Below are 13,927 nucleotides of genomic sequence, written 5' to 3'. Positions count from 1 at the left end.
GGGTGTCCCAGTGCAATGAGCAGCTCGGGCTTTGCCTCTGTGGTGGAACATTGGTTGGGCAGAGGGAGGGTTCCTGTCCCCATCCTCTTCCCCCTTCTGTACATCCCAAATTCCCCCTCCACCTTCCCCTCATCCCCCCAAACCCTTCCTGTGCTGATATCATGTCAACTCGCCCCTCACCCTGCCCTGGGCCCACCTCCCCAGTACGGTCCCACAGCAGTGGGGACATAGACATAGTGGTAGGACTAAAGGGTCTGTGCAGGGTGGGGGGCAGATTTGGGCCATCCCCTGCCCCACTCATGTGGCCCCTTGCAGCCGATGACCCCGACAGTACCGTGGACGACCGGGACAGTGACTACCGCAGCGAGACCAGCAACAGCATCCCCCCACCCTACTACACCACGTCGCAGCCCAACGCCTCCGTGCACCAGTACCCCATGAGGCACCAGCAGCAGAGCTCCCGCGACTCCTACACCGACTCCATGCAGAGCTACGAGATGGACTACTCGGACCAGGCTCCCATCAGGTAGAGTGGCCACAGCCAACACCCTGGGACCGGTTCTCTCAACCTCCCCCGCAGGTGACAGAGGCCAGCTGGTCCCCAGGGTGACGCCTGGGATGGTGCTCCCAGTGCAGTGGGTGACAGAGGGAAGGATGAGGTGAGGCAGAGCGGGGTGGCGCTGGCCCCATCCAGGCCTTTCCTTCTCACTGGGAAGTTTTCAAACTCTTTTGGGGCACTGCTCTCCTCTGTCCTCACTGGGTTTGGGGCCCCCCACCCCTGGCTGTCCCTGCTGGGAGCTGGGCAGTGGAGTGTGGGGTGGCTGGGGACACAGACGGGGCAGAGCCCAGCCCAAAGTGCCAGCCCCATCCAGGTGGACAGAGCCTCCCTGCCAGTGTCCCCACGGCAGCAGGGGGTGGCGGGTGGCGGTGGGACCTCGCTGACCATGTTCCTCTCCTCCCCTGGCAGACGCTATGGTAGCGTAGACTCTGCCGCAAACGGACGCAGCGACGCTGAGTCCGGTTCTGAGTCGAGCAGGCGGACCAGCCGCCAGCCTTCCCTTGAGAGCAGGCGGTCCCTAGACCTATCGGATAGGTGGGTCGCTACCTGTGCCGTGTGCCGTGTGCCGTCGCAGAGTGCTGTGGTCGGTCCTTGCAGCCATGGTGAGGCCAACACCAGTCCTGGCAAGGGCGGCCTTGTGCCACCCTCCCCGCCCCGAATCAGCCTTGTACAGGGACAGCTTTGGGATGCTCCAGGTGTTCCCCCAGCCCCTCTTGCTGCTGCACCCCAGTTCATGGGGTGACATCCCGGCGTCCTGGTCCCGCTTGCTGGCACTGCGACTGTCTGGCAGCACTGCTGCCTGTTCCTTGTCACGTCAGCGGGTGTGGGACTGGGTCCTTGGGGACTCAAATGCCACCCCCTGTTCCTGGTCACCTACCAGGGCGCGCCTGTCTGGGCAAAAGCTTCATGCAGTGATTTGGGATCCTACGATGTGCCAAGAGTACCTCTCAGCTCTGACCAGGATCAGGGTGGGGAGTTGTGGGGTTTCCAGGCGTGAGCTGTCTCTCCTGCATCCCTGTGCCCCAAGTGCTCCTTCCCAAGGTACCTGGATGATGCCAGTACCCCTCCCAGCTGGGACCAGCCTGAGCCATCCCCCAGCACTCTCCTCCCTGCGGTGTCCCCTGGCTTCCCACAGCCTGGCTCAGCCACTCTGGGCTCTGCCCAGCCCAGCCCCTCACCTTTGTCCCCTCTCTCACGCCCTGAGCCCTGGCTGCCAGTGCTGGAGACATGGTGTCGGCCTCTTCCTCGGCATGTCCCTGTCCTGTCTGCATGTCTGCTTCTGTCAGCCTGTCCCCATGGAGCCACGGGGCTGCCCTGTCCCTGGCAGCCCCCCGGGCCACAGGTCCCCCGTGGGCCTCCCAGTGCAGGCAGCCGTGAGAGGAGGGGGCTAGAAGGGCTGGGGCAGATGGGGTGGGGGAAAGAGTCTGGCCTGGCAGCAAGAGCAGAGAGGGGCCCCCCGGGTAGGGATGGTGTCAAGAGGAGTGAGGGGGTTGAGGGGGTGTCCTGGGGTGGGGGTGCCTGGGAGGGCTGCGCAGAGCGCGGGTGACAGATCTGTGTGTCAGGGGCAGGACAGGGTGTCTGGCAGCAGCAGGAGGCAGGATCTGGCTGGAGGTGCTGCTGCCCCTACCCCTGGCTGGGGTGAGCCTAGGAGACAGACACTGGTAGCCCATCCACACCGTCAGCCGGGCACAGGCAGGGAGCTCGGAGTGCCCCTGCTGGGCGGGCTGGTTCCGGCCGACGGAGTTTCCTGGTCCTGTGCCTTCGACTCCCAGGACGAGGAGCCCAGTGCTCCCGATGGGAGCTGCACATCCTCCCGCCCTGAGCAGGGCCCTGGGGCTCTGCCTGGGGTTACACGGACCCACGGGAGCCCTGTCCTTGTGTCCCCTCGCCCCTCAGCCCCACAGGGAGCAGCCGCTACGCCTCGTCGGCCGAGCTGAGCCAGGGCAGCTCCCAGCTGAGCGAGGACTTCGAGAACGAGAGCCTGAGGGACTCAGAGCTGGACGAGAGGGACGGGGACTCCTACCACTCCTGCCACAGCTCCGTCAGCTACCGCAAGGACTCGCCGCGCTGGGAGGAGGAGGATGATGATGATCTCTACCTGGAGGAGGAGGAGGAAGAGTTCATTGAGGACTACAGTGAGACTGAGGAAGGCTACCCCAAGGAAGAGGAGTTGGAAGAGGAGGAGGAGGAGGAACTGCGGGAGCAGGACACCTATGAACCCCCTGAGCATGAAACATACCCACCACCACCACAGAAACCTGTGCCACAGCAGCAGCAGCAGCAACATGTCCCGCAGCAGCAGCAACAGCAGCAGCAACAGCAGCAGCAGCAGCAACCCCAACTGGTCCCACAGCAGAAACCTCAGCAGCAGGAAAGGAAGGAGGAGAGGAAAGAGGAGAGGAAAGAGGAGAGGAAGGAGGAGAAGGACACCTCTGCTCCCCAGGAAGCCCCTGAGGCCCTCCAGGCCCAGCGGGCAGAGGAGGAAGTTCCCCTGCAAGAGGCAGCCCTGGAGACTGAGCCCCCAAAACCGGCTGAGAGGTAGGAGGAGAAACTGACCTGTGGTGTCCCTGGGTTGGCGCTGTGCCTGGAGGCACTGAGGATGCTCTGGAGGTGGCTCAGGGATGGTGCTGGTGCTTGGCGCAGGACCAGGGACCTTCTGCTGCGTCTGGAGCTTTTCCAGGTGCCTGAGCCATCGAGGTGGGGGAAGCCCACCTTGTGCCACCCAGGCAAGAGCCAGCACCCTGGGCACGCTGCCCAGGCCCAGCCACCCCCAGTGCTGAGCATGGCTCAAGGTGTTCAAGAACCTGCTGGGGCTGCAGGGCTGCAGGTATAACCTGGGACGAACATGGGGCTGGGGGGATGGGTTCTCGGGACTGTGATTCCTCTCCTCTGGCACAGGCTCTTGGCACCCTGGGTGGAGCTTGGTCAGAGGACATTTCCTTTACAGAAGTCAGTCCTCTCCCTAGGCCTGGTAGAAGTTCATCCATGGCCTCGTGTGCTGTACAAGTGAAGTAATTGGTGGTCAGGTTCCTGATGCCGCATGTGAATAATTCATGTCTTGGGGACAGATTATTCAAATATCATTATTGATCATTTCCATTTTCAGTGAGTGTCACTCCTCTGTGCAGAGGTGAACTGCTGTGATGGGCTTTTTCAGCCTTTTATTTAGTTTAAATTACACACCAGGAATGGAGCATCTCAAATTGAAACCAATGTGTAATGAGTTGTTTTTAAAAAACCTGGATATTTAGGCCCAAGACCTAGCAGGAACCTGAGGGCCTCAGGTCATGTCTGCCTGCAGTAGCCACTGGGCAGAGGCCTTAGGGGTCCTTTGCTGGAACTGGGGACTGTGGATTAGTGCTGGGGACCATAGATTGTGCTGAGAACCCCAGATTGTGTCAGGACCCCTAGATTAGTGCTGAGGACCTCAAATTAGCACTGATGACCCCAAATTAGCTTTTTGGACCCCAGAGTAGCACTAGGGACTGTGGACTACTGCTGGGAGCCACAAGTTAATGAGGATCCCAGGTTAGCACTGAGGATCCCAGATTAGCACAGATAGAGCCCCCAGGTCTGAGCAGTTCATCTGAGCGCCCCACGGCCTCTTCCCAGGGCAGTTCTGGGTTCCTCTCTCCAGTGTCGCATCACACCGGGCTCTCCAGAAGACTGGTATGTTTGGAGGATTTCTTTGCTTTTCCTCTGTGTCTTGATTTTGTAGGAGAGGAGAAAAAGCCCAATAACACCCAGCATGTCCAGGCAGACGCTTTCCCTGGGCTTGGAACCACTGGGATGTTGGGTGCTCTTTACCCAGGAAGCTGTGAAGTGGCCAGAGGACATTGTGCTGGGGAGATGGGGGGCAAAGGATGTTTAATTCACATGCTTTTGTCACCAACTGTCCCCTCTGTGTCACTTGGGTGCCCAGGGCAGGGTCTCCTGAGGGTGGGGAATCTTCTGGCTTCTCCCCAGTGCTCTGCCCTGACTGTGGCTGCCCTTTGCAGCAGAACCTGCTGCCTTTTCAGTCCTTCCTGGTACCAAGAGGCAGTTTTGCCATGGCCACACTGTCTCAAGGCACATCAGGATGCCCCAGTCGCAGCCTCAGACCTGCTGGGGGCGTGGGGGCTGCTTCCCCCTCCCTGGTGCTCTTCTGGGAGGTGACAGGGGATGTGTGTGCTTGCAGGGAGCCGGCAGAAGAGGAGGTGCAGGACCCCAAAGCACGAGCCAAAGCCAACTGGCTGAGAGCCTTCAACAAAGTCTGCATGCAGCTGCAAGAGGTGAGGACCCCCTGGCCACTGCCGTTGCTCGGGGCTGAGGGCACAGCCCCTTTCCACACCTGGGCAGCTTCCAGGGACATCCATGGACTTGGTGGTGCCAGCAGTGGGGCCCACAACCCTGTTCCCACCAAGTGGGACGCCCCAGAGGGGCCGGGAGTGCTGAGGATCCCCCGTGTGTGCTGCATGTGTGTGCTGGTGCGAGACCCCCGCCCTCTCCCCTCTGTTGAGTTGACAATATTTTGTTTTGTTTTTAGACTCCATCCTCCATCTTTTCTTTTTGTTTTGGCTCTGGATTCGCTCCCCGGGGTCTCGGTCCCCCTCCCCACCGCTTCTCTTTTCAGTTGTCCACCACCATGGCCCTTGCACCCGCGTCTCCCCTTCCTGCAGGGAAGGGGTGTAGCCTGCCTGCAGGTAAGCATGTCCACCTGGAATCTCCCAGCCACGTGTGCGCCTTCCCTGTGTGTGTGTGTATGCTCAGGGATTGCCCATGAAGGAGGGGGTAATGGTGTCTCTCTGCCCTTCTCCTCCAAAATAATCCCCTGCCTGCAGGGATAGGTGGCATTGCTGGATGACCCCTGCACATACCCCTTCTTCCATGTGCTCTGGCTTTTTCCTGCTCTTCTTTCCAACTGCTGTGGGTCCTTGAGAACCTGCTGAGCTTTTGTGATGCTTCTTCATTCCCCCAAGCCCTGAATTTTCACACAGTGTAGCTATGCCCCCTGCTTTGCTAGCCTCATGCTCTTTGCTGAAGCCCACCCGCTTGCTCACCCAGGTCAGCCTCCTGAAGAGATTTATTCCCAGTGCTGGCTCTTTGCTGGGGAGAGCCCCCTTGGTTTTGGAGCACACTTTTCTCTGCCCACCCTGCTCATCCTTCCATGCTCCCCCAGTGCTGTGAGCATTCACTGCCCTGGGGGGGCTGTCCCCACCCTGGTGGCGCTTGCTTTGCCCTGACACTGTCCCTTGTTTTCCAGGCCCGCGGGGAAGGTGATGGAGAAAAATCCCTGTGGTTCAAAGGCGGGTGAGTACAAGGGGAAGCTGGGTACACTCTGCCCCCTGGGATCTCAGCCCCCTTCCTCGTTAGGATGTGATTAATGAGCTCAGCATTAATGGGCTTGTGTGGGGAAGGGTTGCCAAGCTGCCGGCATTCAGGGAGGCCAGTCTTGGAGCTGGATTTTGCGGCTGGTCAGTGCTTTTGGAGCAGCCAGCAGATATGACGTTGCTCTGTGACCCCAAGAGCTGCTGCTGAGAGGGAGATCAGGGAGGTGAGTTGAGATGGGAATGAGGAGGGATGGCAACTCCTGCTTCCCTCATGGAGTGGTGTCATGGGGAATCCTGAGGCTCTCACCTGGACGGGCTAGAGGTCTCAGTCCTGTCTTGCCCTCACAGACAGCCCTGCCATGGACCTGGGCAGAACCTGGTAGGTTGCCTGAGAACCCTCAGATCACTCCAGGGATTTCTTTCCAGCAGGGCTGTGAAGTTTCATTCCTTCCTTGGGTTCCCTTGCAGCAAAACTTGAGGCTCACCTGCTCAGTGCTCCCCTTCGGGGTCCCAGAGGGAACCCCAGCTCTCCAGCCTCACACTGCAAAGCCAAAGCTGCCTAAGCCAAATGGGCAGCTTTTCTCCTGGGTTTCACTGTTAAGCTTCACGTGGGGAAGAATCACAGTTTTTGCCAAAATTCCTTTTCCCTTAGTTTTTAGTCCAGTGATCCCTACCCTGGCTGGGGTGGTGGTGGGGATGGGGATCCCATGGGTGGGACCCTGGCCACACAGGGGTTGCTTTGCAGTCATATTCACCAAGTGCTAGATATTAAGAAATCCTTTCCTGTGAGGGTGGTGAAGCCCTGGCACAGGTTGTTCAGAGAAGCTGTGGCTGCCCCAGCCCTGTAAGTATCCAAGGCCAGGTTGGCAACCTGATCTAGTTAAAGGTGTCCCTGCCCTTAGCAGGGCTTGGAAGGAGATGGGCTTCAAGGTCCCTTCCAGCCCAAACCATTCCGTGGCTCTCTGCAGTGCTGAGTGACCGTGGGGCACCAACAGGGGGCCCCTTCCTGCCTCAGTTTCCCCTTGCCCGCTGACTCTCCTCTCTCTTGCAGGCCTGGTGGTGGGCTGATCATTATAGACAGCATGCCGGACATTCGCAAGCGAAAACCCATCCCCCTAGTTAGCGATTTGGTGAGGTTCCCCCCAAGGCACCCCCCCACAGCTGCCAGCTTTGCTCCCGCTGCGCCCCACCGGACTGCGCCGCCCGTGCCCCGCTCCCCAGCTGCCTCTAACATGGCTTGTGTTCTCTGTTTTCTTTCCCGTGGCCTGGCTGGGCCTTCCCTGCGGCAGGGGGGCGGCTGTAAGGTTTCTGCGCTGCATTAACAGCATGCCCGACATTAAGCCTGGACGCAAATCTCTCCCTCTAGTCAGCGATCTGGTGAGCGCGGTGCGAGGGGTTAAAGAGACAGCGCCCCTGGGGCTGCCGGCCAGCCCTCAGTGCCCCCAGCCCTGCCAAAGGGGGGCGGGGGCATCCCACACTGCCTGGGGGGCTCCTGGCCCTCCTTGCAGTGGGGAGCTGGCCTCTCCCTACCCGAGGGTGCTTCTCTTTAACGGAGCTTTGGTCCCTACCCCAAGCATCAGCCTAAGGTTTCCCAGGGCTGTATCTGGATTCTCATTTTTTTACTGGTGCTGTATCCCTGGTCCCTTTGTGCCCCAGCAGCCGTGCCAAGCTGTCCTTGCGGCTTGGACCACACTGGTGCCGGGCAGACAGACCCCTGTACCAGGGGAGGGCTGGCATTGGCTTTTCCAAGTTGCCCAGACCCTGTGCTCCTGTCCCCAGTGTCCCAGTGTATGGGGCTGGAGACCCCCGATGTATGTGCCCCCCATGACGGGGTCCCCTCCAGTCCCTGGGCTCTACTGCACAGGGTCACTCTGCTGGTCCCCTCCCGCTCCTGATGACAAGAGACAGCAATTTTGGAAACAAGGCACCCTTGTCCCCCAGAATTAGGTGCCCTTCCCCTCCTTCCCCCTCTCTTTACACCTTGTCATCTCCACTGTGTGCCCTCCTTGGGGTGCCACCCTCCTGTTCCCAACCTGCCTCCCCCCATCCCCCACCCCCTTGCTGTCCCCAACTTGGTGCCCCCACCCCAGCCCTCTTGGGCAGCTGCTGATGCTTCTGCACTGTGCTGTGTTGGTGTTTTGGGGGTGGGGGGTGATGGGGTGGGAAGTGTGTGGGGTTTGGGGGTCTGCTGCCTTTCCCTGCCGGGATTTGCAGGCTGCAACCAGTGCTGTGGCTTGGGGACACAGTCCCCGCCACCGCAGACTGCTCAGTGCTGGATGAGGGGGTGTTTCCCCAGTTCCCACTGGTTCTGGCAGGGAAGGGGCTCTCCTGGGAGGTGTTTGCACTAATGGCTTTTTATTCCCCCCTCGCTGACCCTGGCTGCCCACAGGCCATGGTAAGTGCCCCCCACCCTATCTCCCCAGGGGTCTCAGACACGTGATGAGAGGCTGTGCCCCACTGGAGCTGAACTGGGAATGTCACAGGCTGCTGCACTGGTTTCAGTCCCACTGCACAGCAGTGCGGCAGCAATGGGGGCTGGGCTGTCCCCATGGCCCCCCACACAGCCAGGACCGTTCCCTGTGTGGGATCGGGCTCTGTCCTGGGTGCTTCACAGCCTCTGGGGGTGTAGGAGGCAGCTCTCATGGTCTGCTGGATCTGGAAACTCTCTTTCTTTCCCACAGTCCCTGGTGCAGTCCAGGAAAGCAGGAATCACATCCGCACTGGCCTCGAGCACCTTGAACAATGAGGAGCTGGTAGGTGCTGGGGTGGGCTGGGTTTGGGATGGTTGAGAGGGGGAAACTGAGCCTGAGGGGCCGGGCCAGCAGTGGAGGTGCAGAGTCTGTGCCCCACCAGCATCCTCTGGTGATGCCTGAGCACCCAGGATGCTCCTGGCAGCACCTGGGGATAGAATCAAGGGGTCATTAGGGCTGGAAAGGACCTATAAGATCATCAAGTCCAACTGTCAACCCAGTGCCACCACCATTAAATCAATGTCCCCAAGTGCATCCTCTGCCCTGCTTCAGCATTTCTCCCCCTCTCTCCCCTGTCCCTGCACAGAAAAACCATGTTTACAAGAAGACCCTGCAAGCCTTAGTGTACCCCATCTCCTGCACAACGCCCCACAACTTTGAGGTGTGGACAGCCACCACCCCCACCTACTGCTACGAGTGTGAGGGGCTGCTGTGGGGCATCGCCCGCCAGGGCATGCGCTGTGCCGAGTGCGGCGTCAAGTGCCACGAGAAGTGCCAGGACCTGCTCAACGCTGACTGCCTGCAGAGTAAGGACCTGGGGCCCACAGCCTTGTCCCTTCTCACCTTGGAGAGGGAAGAGGGAGCAGCCCCAGAGAGCTCTGCTCCTGACTTGGGCATGGGAGAAGTGGTGGGCAGAGCAGACTCATCCTGGGCAGGGGATAGATCCCTCCAGGTTTGGATCAATTCGTGCATGGAATAGTAGAATCATGGAATTGTTAAGGCTGGAAAAGACCTTTAAGATTATCAGGTGCAACCATCAACTTAGCACCCTTGTGGTCACCACTAAACAGTGTCCTCAAGTGCCATAGCCACATGCTTTTTGCAGACTTCTGGGAGTGACTCCACCACTGCCTGGGCAGCCTGGCCCAGGGCTGGACAACACTTCTGGGGAAGAAGTTTCCCCTGATACCCAACATAAACATTCCCTGGTGCAACTTGAGGCCATTTCCTCCTGTCCCTGTCCCCAGGCCCACCATGCCAACCTGTGAGAACTCTTGTCTCTCTCCTGGGTACCAGCAGCCCCCCAGCCCATCTCACCCATGCCTGTCCTCTCCCAGGAGCAGCAGAGAAGAGCTCCAAGCATGGAGCAGAGGACCGGACCCAGAACATCATCATGGTGCTCAAGGACCGCATGAAGATCCGGGAGCGCAACAAACCAGAGATATTTGAGCTGATCCAGGAGGTGTTTGGGGTCAACAAGACCACGCACACGCAGCAGATGAAGGCGGTCAAGCAGAGTGTCCTGGATGGCACCTCTAAATGGTCAGCCAAGATCAGCATCACGGGTAGGCGGCTTGTCAGCCTTGGGGACCATGAGAATGTCCCCATTGCCCAACCTCTCATTCTTCCAGGCAGCTTCAGCCCCTGGGGGGACATGGGCACCTGTTTCGGAGACCTTCATGTGGCTGTGGCACTGACTTCTCTCTGTCTGTTCTCTCTGCCTTGCTGTGCTGCGCTGCAGTGGTCTGTGCCCAGGGCCTGCAAGCAAAGGATAAGACAGGTTCCAGTGATCCCTACGTCACTGTCCAGGTTGGAAAGACAAAAAAAAGGACTAAAACTATCTACGGCAATCTCAACCCAGTCTGGGAGGAGAATTTCCATTTGTAAGTTCCCCCCCGGTCTCCCCATTCCCCTCCCTGACCACTCATGGTTGTGCCAGGCTGTACTGGCTCTTGCCATGTCTCAGTAGGGTGGGGGGAGCCAGCTGGGCCTCATCCTGCCCCCACTGAGGTGCTGGGGTCCCTTGGGGTTCTGTTTTATGACATGAGGGTGTGACTCCAGGGGCTGATCCAGGCTGGGGCTGCCTGGGTGTGGCACAGAGCCTGCTGGGGGAGGGATTGGTGCCCCTGCATCTGCTCTCTTCCCCAGTTCCTGCTTTGTGCTAGTCCCTTTTGTTTAGGGAAGCGGCGATGGGGAGTAGCTGGAACGGTTTCACTGCTCATGCTGGGGCTTGCCCTTTGTCACCTCCCCAGTGAGTGCCACAACTCCTCTGACCGCATCAAGGTCCGTGTGTGGGACGAGGATGATGACATCAAGTCCCGCGTCAAGCAGCGCTTCAAGAGGGAATCCGACGACTTCCTGGGCCAGACCATCATCGAGGTCCGGACCCTGAGCGGGGAGATGGACGTCTGGTACAACCTCGGTAAGCAACACAGCCGGGGACTCTCACCCTGGGCTCAGGGGGTGCCACATCCTGCTGGGCCTGGGACCCCCTGCCCTGGACTCCAAGGGGAAGTGCTACCAGCCATAGGCTGAAGGCTATTGCAGCAGGGTCTGCTCTTAGAAACATTTAATACCAAAAGTCATCAGGATAAAGTGTTATCCCAGAGTCATATTCAGAACCCTCTACCCAGGAGGTTCTAGAACATCAGCCTCCTGCAGAAGGGAAACTGAGGCACAGAAAGGCCATGTCTCTAGCAGCTGGAAATGTGGTCAAATCACACCAGCCTGGCTGCACACTGTGCTGGGTGTCCCCTCAGCCCTGGCCCTGTGCCAGAGCATTGTGCCCCTCTTTGGGGCTGGCAGTGAGCAGGGTTGCCCCATGGAAGCCTCACACCTCGTCCCTCTCCCTGCACCCACAGACAAGCGCACAGACAAGTCAGCAGTGTCGGGAGCCATCCGGCTGCACATCAGCGTGGAGATCAAGGGCGAGGAGAAGGTGGCTCCCTACCATGTTCAGTACACCTGCCTGCATGAGGTGAGCAGCCCAGACAGGCACAGGGGGCACGGCCCCCTCCCCAGCAGTGCCACCCTGCCACCACCTGCCCGGAGCTGACAGGACTCATTTGTACCTCCAGAACCTGTTCCACTTTGTGACGGATTTGCAAAACAACGGCGTGGTGAAGATCCCCGATGCCAAGGGGGACGATGCGTGGAAGGTGTACTTTGATGAGACAGCACAGGAGATCGTGGACGAGTTTGCCATGCGCTATGGGGTGGAGTCCATCTACCAGGCCATGACGTGAGTCCTGTGCCCCCATCTAGTTCAGAGGGGCTGCACCCACCCCCCATGTGGAGAGTTACTGTCCCCATCTTCCTCTCCTGCTGCCATTGGCACTCACCTCCCTGCCATGGGTGCAGACTGGCCCTCAACCTTTGCACCCATCCTTCCCAACACGCTCTGGCACAGCCTCATCTCAAGTCTTGTGTCCAGTTTGGGCACCACATGATCAGAAGGATCCAAAGCTGTTGGAGAGTGACCAAAGGAGGGACACGGAGCTGGGGAAGGGGCTGAGGAGCAGCTGAGGGCACTCGGCTCGTTCAGCTGGAGCACAGGAGACTGAGGGGAGGCTCCTCGGGGCTGCAGCTCCTCCCCAGGGCAGGCACAGGGCCAGGGGCTGAGCTCTGCTCTGGGACAGGGACAGGAGGCCAGCGAGGGCTGCAGCTGTGCCAGGGCTTGCCATGGAGCTCAGGGAAAGGTTCTTCCCCCCGAGGCTGCTGGGCACTGCCCAGGCTCCCCAGGGAATGCTCCCGGCCCCAAGGCTGCCAGAGCTCCAGGAGCGTTTGGACAGCGCTGCCAGGGGGGCTCAGGGTGGGGTTGTTGGGGTGCCTGTGCAGGGACAGGGGCTGGGCTGATCATCCCTGAGGGTCCCTTCCAATTTGGGATGCTCTGGGATTCAACGACTTACGCACCCCAAGCCCTGCATACCCTCCCGTGACCCTAAACCCTCAGCTGCCACCTCTCTCCGTAGGCACTTTGCCTGCCTCTCCTCCAAGTACATGTGCCCCGGCGTGCCGGCGGTGATGAGCACCCTGCTGGCCAACATCAACGCCTACTACGCCCACACCACCGCCTCCAGCAACGCCAACGCCTCCGACCGCTTTGCCGCCTCCAATTTCGGGGTAAGTCCCATGGTACGTAAACGCTCTTTTCTTTTTCTCTCCTTTCTTTGGGAGGGGGTGGGGGGTTCGGGAAGCAAAACGAGCTGTGCAAAACACCCTGCTCCAAATTGCAGCCAGGCAGCAGTGGGGTCAGCCCCTGCTTGCCCCAAAAGTCATCCCGCTCCTGTTCTTCAGGAAGGAAAAGAGCCACCACCTTCCCAGGAGGAGGGCTAAATTTGCTTCCCAAATTATTATGGGAGACTGAGCAAACTGGGACCCTGGGTGGCAGCATGCCAGCAAGGGGGGGGCCACCTTGGTGGCAAAATCAGAAGCATGTGGCCATGACCCACCCCTGTACTTCCTGGGGGGTCTTGCACAGCCTCGTGTGCTTTGGGGGACTCCGGCCTGCCACAAATTCAGCTGATTGTGCCAGCTCCACTGGGTGCCAAGTGGGGCGAGTTTGTGGCAGGGCTGGGTGCCCCTCGGGGACGTGGGCGAGGAGGGGCTGAGCCCTTACCTTGGCTCCCCCACCTGTGCCATCCCAGAAGCGGGAAATGGTCGCTCTCGGAGTGCATGGGTCGAGCCAAGGTCAGTGCCCAGCCCCGGGTGCAGCAAGGTGCTGGGTAGCCAGGGACACAGCCAGGGCCAAGCACAGCTCCAGGCAGCTTTGGCTCACCTCCCCGTTCCTGTTGCAGGGGGTAGCTAGAGCCGAGCAAGCTGTGCCTCTGGATCACGCAGGAGGAGGAAACCAAAAACCCGCCTTTTCTCTAACATGGAGGATTTTAAAAACTTGTCTCTTTCTCTTTTTTTAGAAAGCCTAAGGTTGGGTCCTAAAGTGCCCGGCCGTGTCGCTTTAGCCCCGAGTACCCGTCGTGTCCAGTGTTAGAGTGCTGCAGCCGCTCCTTGGGTGTTGGGGACGCGCGGCCCGGCCAGGGCCCGGCTGGGCCATCCCCGCCAGCGCCGAAGGTTTGCGGTGGCCAGCACAGGCCGTGGCCATGGCTGAGCCGTGGACTCGCTGCCCCTCCCACCCTGTGCTCTTGTCCGGGACTCAGACGCTGCTCCGGACTCCCCAGAGCCCTGTGGGTCAGCCCTGACCCGTACAGCCCGTGCTGAGGGGGGAACCCAGGGCTCTCATGGCAGGCCCACATGGGATGTCCAAAACCTCTCCACCAGCAGGAACACAAAGGGAAATGCTCCCCAACAACATTTTGAGGCCAATATTGGGAAGAAATTCTTCTCTGTGAGGGAGTGAGGACTGAGGTTGACCTGAGAGCAGCTGTGCCTCTCTCATCCTTGAAAGTGTTCAAGACTAGATTGGACAGGGCTTGGAGCAGCCTGGGATAGTGGAAGGTGTCCTTGCCCATGGCAGGGAGTGGAGCAAGGTGGTCCTTAAGGTCCCTTCCAACCCAAACCAGTCTGGGACTCTATGATGAGTTGCTTTGCCATCAGCTATGACCCTTGATCCAATCCACAACCCAAGATGAGAT

General features: G+C 59.6%; 1 protein-coding gene across 17 annotated transcripts in view; it reads left to right on the top strand.

Moving 5' to 3' along the window:
* Positions 1-13,927, top strand: part of UNC13A (unc-13 homolog A) — a 37,425-nt gene that overhangs the window by 7,398 nt on the left and 16,100 nt on the right. For 6 of the 17 annotated variants that reach the window (XM_038164033.1, XM_038164029.1, XM_038164028.1 and 3 more), the window contains exons 9-23: positions 316-526; positions 968-1,093; positions 2,456-3,097; positions 4,737-4,830; positions 5,802-5,848; positions 7,158-7,245; positions 8,258-8,263; positions 8,550-8,621; positions 8,926-9,145; positions 9,677-9,904; positions 10,081-10,222; positions 10,592-10,761; positions 11,201-11,316; positions 11,417-11,580; positions 12,311-12,473. In XM_038164033.1, coding sequence (XP_038019961.1) covers positions 316-526; positions 968-1,093; positions 2,456-3,097; positions 4,737-4,830; positions 5,802-5,848; positions 7,158-7,245; positions 8,258-8,263; positions 8,550-8,621; positions 8,926-9,145; positions 9,677-9,904; positions 10,081-10,222; positions 10,592-10,761; positions 11,201-11,316; positions 11,417-11,580; positions 12,311-12,473 — 2,489 coding nt within the window. Of the gene's footprint in view, positions 1-315; positions 527-967; positions 1,094-2,455; positions 3,098-4,736; positions 4,831-5,801; positions 5,849-6,919; positions 6,999-7,157; positions 7,246-8,257; positions 8,264-8,549; positions 8,622-8,925; positions 9,146-9,676; positions 9,905-10,080; positions 10,223-10,591; positions 10,762-11,200; positions 11,317-11,416; positions 11,581-12,310; positions 12,474-13,927 lie in introns of all 17 variants that reach the window. The other 11 variants (XM_038164034.1, XM_038164031.1, XM_038164023.1 and 8 more) reach the window with 5 other exon arrangements.

The sequence above is a fragment of the Motacilla alba genome, chromosome 28 (genome assembly GCF_015832195.1).
Source record: "Motacilla alba alba isolate MOTALB_02 chromosome 28, Motacilla_alba_V1.0_pri, whole genome shotgun sequence".
NCBI lineage: Eukaryota > Metazoa > Chordata > Aves > Passeriformes > Motacillidae > Motacilla > Motacilla alba.
This window is presented reverse-complemented; position numbering and strand designations above follow the sequence as displayed.